The sequence below is a fragment of the Meleagris gallopavo genome, chromosome 5 (genome assembly GCF_000146605.3).
Source record: "Meleagris gallopavo isolate NT-WF06-2002-E0010 breed Aviagen turkey brand Nicholas breeding stock chromosome 5, Turkey_5.1, whole genome shotgun sequence".
Lineage (NCBI taxonomy): Eukaryota > Metazoa > Chordata > Aves > Galliformes > Phasianidae > Meleagris > Meleagris gallopavo.
Window position 1 is genome coordinate 47,354,206 of NC_015015.2, and position 7,020 is coordinate 47,361,225.

The following is a 7,020-nucleotide window of genomic DNA, read 5'->3' on the forward strand; positions in this document are numbered from 1 at the left end:
CCGCTCTGTAGTAACAGCTTCTGTATTTTTGTGATTATCTGTATTTGTTTCTATTGCTTGTATTTCAGGGTCTTATTATTGTTCTTCTCTGAAATGAATTGAATTTGAACTGGGAAGTTGAAAAGAGTAATTCTGGGTGTCTTTATTGCTGGCATCAGTACTACATTAGAGAGGTGTGGAGCAGGAAGGACTGTCTTCCTGTTTTACTGATGGAAACAGGGGCAGGGAGAGACTAAATGTGAGATCAGACCACTTATTCCAAAATCCTTCTATGTCTCACCAGCATTTTCAGTACACTACTGACACGTAACGAGGGAGTTGAATCCAGATCTTTAGCTTCCAGGCTGCCCCTTAACCACAGCCTGGACCCAACCCTCCTTAAAGCATCAGAGGTGAAATTCATACAGATGTGAGGCAGTCGTAGCAGGGAGAGATTTGGCTGTGCCAGGCTGTCCTGACCGTGCAAGATCTCTTGGTGAAGATGTCCAAGCCCTCTGGTGAGCATTCACAATGTCCCCAGGGTGCCCTTGTCACAGCCAGGGGACGCGAGTGCTCTGTTTGAAAGCAAAGGTGTAAAAGTGATTCTAAGACTTCCAAATAGCAGCTGGCTTTATTTCCCCTGGTTGCCAGGAGATGGAGTCGTGCAACATGAAGTACACGTGCAGGCAACGTTTTGCTCATAGGCAGGGTCTTTGGTGAAGTTATTCTGGAAATCTTTTCTTAGAGCTTCCAGAGAAGAAAGCTGCCAGAACCATTTGTTTTGGTGAAAGCGTGGAGAGAGGCAAGGCCAACTGTGAGGGCAGTGCTGTAAACAAGCCAGTTTCCCATTCTCAGCAAGCTAGAATAGAGGCTAATGAAGATATCCTTTGATAAAGCTCACATGGCAACTCTTCATGGTCTTCTGAATGAGATCTGAGGCAAAGACTTAAGGTCCACAGGATATCAGTGCACCATACACGTGTTGCATAAAGCAATAAGCAGTGTAACAGAAGAAAAAGCACTCCTACCTGACCCAGACTCCCTTAGCTCTGCCACACTGGATACCAAAAATTATCTGGTAATTGCTGACTATGAGTTGATAGGTGGACAAAGTGAATGAGTCTCAGACATTGTTATACCTGGTGGAGCTTCACACACTATAGCTGAAAGTGACCACATATTCACATTATCCTAACAGGCCAGACTTCTCCTCGGGCACTGTCGAGACATCCTGCCCTGCGGCACCCCGAGGTCTGCCTTGAACTTGGAGTGACTCTGCATGGCTTCCCACTCAGCCCCTACACAGAGTGCCTGAGGGCACCCGAGGAGCTGTCTCCAGTCAAGGAATGGATAAATGCTGGCTATTTCATGGAGCATTGCCTGGGCTGCGTAAAGCAAGGCCAGAGTTTATAAATGGCATCAGATCTTCTGCAGCTGATGAAGAGTCAAAGCATCAGGAGCTGTGATGCTTTGCTCAGTGCTGATACTTGCTCAGAGGGGATTTCCTTCTCTTCCTGAAACAGATGGTGAGCCAGGCCCTGCTCACCTCTAGCTTGGGTTACTGCAGCATGCCCAAGGGCATCCAGAAATAGCAGTGTGATCTCCAGTGACCTCCCAGTTACCTCTGTGTGTAATTCAGGCTGTTAACTTTGACATCCATTAGCTGTAGTTAGCTAAAGATCTCCTTACCTCACCTGCACCTCACTGCAAGAGCCTCTTTGTAAAATGCTATTACTTGTAAGCCAGTAAGAGTTGGGCTACTAAAAAATATAACAATTTGCAGTAATGTTGCTCCATTTTGGGGAAAACAATACAAATCTGTTTAGAATTCCCTTGGTTCTGCATTTGTGGCACCTGATCAGGCCCTCAATGAGGCTATAAGCCTCTCTGGGGTCAATGAGTCAACCACTTGGTATCACTGTGAGAGAGGACTGAAGATATCATTCAATGTCAGAGAGCAGCCCTTGGCCAAAGCCCTCCTCTGCTTTGTGAAAGGAAACAGTCACACACATTTCTCCTCAACTTTACTCGGAGAATGTGGAAGAAAGGGCACAGAACCAGGGGATGGAAGAGCACAATACCCTTGACCTTCTTTAAATGACATTTTTCTCTAAGTAAACTGAATATTTGCATACTCCTTTAGCAGAACATGTTGTTCCTTGCATGTTTCATGAGGACACTGTAGCTGATGGGAAACCCGTGGCAGTGTGGTTACTAGCTGCCTGCTAGTGCTGGGCCAGTTACACAAAGGGCACAACCACCCAAGAGCTCCAAATTTGGGTCAGGATTCTCCAGGGGTCCTAAGCTGTGCATTGTCTGCACTTTCATGCTCCTTGTCCCTCCAGAAAAGAGCACACTAAGCCATGCGCACAGACTCTTGGTATAGCTGACATAGAAGTGTTATGGACTTCATTGCTCACTCAGAAATCAGAAATAGCACATCTGTAACTTCTCAGATTTTAGAACAGCATCTATTCTCTTTCATTGCAAAACCTTCCGATGCTGATTATTTTGCAGTATTTTTCAAGTTGCAATTTGGTTTTATTGGCTATATCGTCTATTTTCAGCTATTAGAAAATATCTGAACAACCTGTTTACAACTCCTTGTCCTTCAACAAGGGTGGAGTAACAGCAGAGCTGGCTGTTGTTAGCTTTGTTCCATGGAAGTAATGTTTTTGTGGTTGTTAAACAGGAAAAGTCTTACTTTGTACAGGCTAGAGGTAGGACTGAATGATTCAGGGACAAATGCATGGATCCAGAGTGGACCTTTCCTTCTAACAGGCTCAATCTAAGAATAATCACCTTCTCTCTCAATGGAATATACATGCTTTTGTAAGAGCTTTTTTTGTCTCTCAGAGCAAATTAAAAACAGGCAATTTTATGATGCTTTGGATCGCTGATGAGGAAAGGCTCATTTGTACAGCCCAGTGAGCAAGCCTTTTGGTTTGCTTCTCATTACAGACAAATTATATGGTTATATGTAATATACAACATAAAGCATTCAGATGTAACATAAAATCAATACAGCACTTTCTGAAAAAGAAATGTACATTTTAATGTCCTTCTTATTTCTCCTGTGCCCAAAGAGGGGGAAAAGATCCATGCACTGTAGATCTTGTAGAAGATAGACAGACAAAAATCATTCAAGGGTTGATACTTATTGTTCTGTTTCTGTTACTGCAGGGACAATAGTAGTAATTTTTTTAAAAATCGTTTCTGTGTGATCTGCTGCTGTGTGAGCTGATAAGAAAATATGGTCTTTCTGTGCCTGCCACACATAAGGAATGCCTACCACCCATATGCTATGCTTTGGGCTCCTGTGTTAGAGTTCCTGTGTTAGCAAACTGGGAAGTAAAGAAGCAAAGGAGTTATTAGGTTTCTGTAAGACAGTGATGTTTACACCCTGCTTGTGTATAACATGAGCATAAGGATGAATGGAAAACCTTTCAGCAGTGCATCTTCTATGTGGTCATCCTGGTTACTATATGCAGAGCTATGGCTGAGCTATGCTGATTTTCACCACATGCAGGGCTGCCCTGGTGTTTTGTCCAAGCATTTGCTGTGACATATGACACAGGGCATAGGAATGTGCACTGGAGGGTATGGCTGAAGCAGTAGGAGGTGCTTCAGAACAACAGGATTAAAGGATACGAGGGACTCATTGTTCTATTACCAGGAGCAATGAGATCTCTGATACTGCAGTAGAACATTTTGTTCCACATCTGACTCATCTTGGTATGTCCACAGGCAGCAGGATTTCCGCTTCTCCAACCCTTTGATGGTACTCTTGAGGTAGCACGTGCACCGGGATGGCTTATTGGGTTTTTGCATCAAATGCTTCCTTAACATCAAAATGCACTAGTAGTGTGACTTCAGCCGCTGCAAAACACATGCCTGTGTTCCTTAGCAAATCACTTTAAATAGAAGAGGCCCTTTTGGTTTTGACTGTGTTGTACAACTATTCTTCTAAGCATCTTTCCAAAGGCTTAATATATTTTTTATGTTGTTCATTTGAATATTAAAAGCTATGGAAATGAACAGCATCCGTGCCAGCAGATCACTTTAAATCTGCTTAGCATGCATACTGCTCTCTGAAAGGAATGGTTTACCTTGCTCTCCTCTGTCTGTGTGTGTCTGTGGCTTTGGGTCTACGTTACATACATGCACACATGCCTTTTTGCTGTTTCCTCAAAATCATTATCTGTTTCTGTATCCCCACAAATAAGGAAAGCAAAACAAACGAGAAAACAAATGAAGAATAGAAGGATTTAGTAATTAGACACATAATGAGAAGGCAAAGCCTAGCTTCTTCTACAAAGACTCTGCATTTAATTCCCAACTGTTATGTTTTAAGATAGCATTCACTGGGGAGGAGCAGCATGTTCTTTGGCTATTCAAGTTTATAGCACTGAACTCCTCACTTTAGACCCAAACTGCACTTGATGGCGGAGTTTCCAGGCACTGGGTCAAGTGTTGGCGATTTGATTTAATGCAGTTTGATTGCAGTTCTAAGCAATCTGTCCCACAGACACTAGCAAATTCTAACGTACACGGAAAGAGTGAAAAATGTAGTTGTTGCATATTCAAGGAGCTCACCTTGAGGGATATAAGATTGCAGAGTACCTATGGCTATCAGTTGCTTGAATTGTCTTAAGGTTTGCAGGTTTAGTACAGAAAGCTGTTCAACAATTTTCTTAATGTAGGCTTTTTTCTGTCCTAATCTTGTGCTATTTGCAAGCAAATACTGCATTTTCACACCTTCTTCAATTACATGCGTCAGTATAAATGCTGATTTTGATGAGCTCACTTGGACTTCAAGGGAGCAATCCAATACCTTAAAAAAAAAAACAAAAACAAGAAGGAAAGAAGGAAGGGAGGGAGGGAGAGAGGGAGAAAGGAAGGAAAGGAGGGAGGAAAAGAAAGCAAGAAAAAATACATCATATTTTCAACATTTGATATGCAGCAAAAATATTCAACAGATTTATTCAGGTCATTAAGCAAGTGTTCAAATTATGCAAATTAAATATATATATATTAATACAAAACATCCTGAGTGCATGTTCTCCAATGACCATGTGATCTTGGTGAATGGTGCCTAAATTAAAGCCCAGCCCCATTCTGTAATTGCTCCACAGAGAACAGATGCACATTATCGCTCACAGGTAGCAACAAGGGCAACACATTAAACTCAGCACCTTGGGTCAAGGGCAGCAGTTCCATTCCTGAGCTTTGTCTTTAGTGGCGGTTTAGCAAGGAACTCATATAGAAAAAGACAGCAGTGATTAAAAATATCAATACACTTCACCTTGGAAGATTGCCATTTTACAACAGGGAGAATCCAGGCAGAAAACTAGTAACTTGGGAATGATCACACAGTAAGCCTCCAGGCAGGGATGGAAATAAAAGCCGGAGATGTGCTCTCCCATCCACCACAGCAAATATTCTTCAGATGCAGCCCATAAGCTCTTACCTGTGGCCTGGCAAGTCTCAAAATATGGCTCGATATAAATGAAAACGCAGCCATCCACCCCTGACAGAGCCAGCCTGTCGCGAGGCCAAGGCAGCTCCATCTCCATTTCAGTAATGCCCTCCAGATGAATTGTTTCCCGGTCCCCAGCTGAGGGGAACCGAAAAATGGCCCAGTCTGAATGAACAGCACACTGGGAATTCTGATGTGAAGGCATGTGTTGTGAATGCACACTGTGGACATCAAAGCTATCGCATGCCATCTCGCAATGATGAGCAGATCAAATCTGTGGTTCTTTTCCTTCCAAGACTCCCTGCTAAATATGCACAGCTTTCCATTTTCTGTTCATTTCTGAACTGCGTGGATGCCAAACTGATCAGAGGTTATGATAGCAAACGAAGAGGCTATAGGAGAAATCTCATTATCACACAGTTTATTTGTTTACCGTGTTTCATTCTTTGCATATTCATCCTACAATAAGAATGTGTTTGTTATGTTGTTTTTTTTTTTTTTAATGGGACATTCAAATATCATCACAAACTCTGAGACAGCAGGCAGTGTTTACCACAGCAGTGGTATCCGGGATGAGTAGGAAGATGCATTTACATCTGTTGTTCTTACAGAAAAAATGAGGTTGCATAACTGCTTTTGATCAAAGTTTCCAAGGGCAGTGTCTGGTTTGTTTGTTCTCCAACCCGCTCACCGAGGTCATCCATGACAAAAGTTTTTTTTAAGTGGTAAACATAAAAAGGGAAACAAAATTGTAACAAAGCCCATCAGGTGTTCTTATTATCTGTACAAAGTTTTTAGCGACCTTAGCAGCAGTTCCATAAGCATATGGAGAGCAAAACAAACTGTTATTAAATGCCGTAACACATATGCTCTCCTGACAGGATGTTCCAAGCCATGCCATGATTTTACAGCCCATATGCACCATGCAGCAGTTCTTCGTCTCAAAGCAGGAGTCAAAAATAGCATGTCAGCAAGGACTCTGCATTCTATTCCTGGTCCCTTACAGGCAGTCTGCATTGTGCACTGTGGCTAGCTGCACTGAGCAGCAAAAAAAACTCCATCTGAGTGCGACTTGGTCTTGCTGGTTGATAGTATGAAACATGGTGCACGAGATGCAAGAACATCCCAGCACTTAGAATAAGTATTTCACAGTTTTATGCCACAAAACACTTAAAGATAAGGAAAGTGTAATCGGGAACTTTGGTAGGGAGCGTGCAGCCGGCAGGTAGGGGAGCGTGCAGGTAGGCACGGCCCCGTGCAGGGCATTGCGGGCTGCGGGCTGGAGCTCCCCATCTCACCTCACGGCGACAGAGAATGCGGCAGCGGCAGCAGCAGCAGCCACACCGAAGTGGTTTTTAAATGTCTGCCAGCGGTATAAACGCTAAGCGCCGTTATGTGGGGCGTTTGGGTCATACAGAACGGCCTGCGACGGACCCGAGCCCGGCAGGAACGCATCAGAAGCCCGAGAACTGCTTCCAGCACTGCGTTCCGGCTGTACATACTGCACCGATTACACAGCCGAGCGGCCGGCAGGTTGCGGTCGGCTTGGAACCAAACCGAGG

General features: G+C 43.6%; 1 protein-coding gene across 1 annotated transcript in view; it reads left to right on the forward strand.

Moving 5' to 3' along the window:
- Positions 1–481: 481 nt before the first annotated feature.
- The window catches only part of HHIPL1 (HHIP like 1), a 23,197-nt gene continuing 16,658 nt past the window's right edge, over positions 482–7,020 (forward strand). Inside the window, 2 exon segments of the mRNA XM_031553786.1 lie at positions 482–497; positions 1,178–1,368. Coding sequence (XP_031409646.1) covers positions 482–497; positions 1,178–1,368 — 207 coding nt within the window.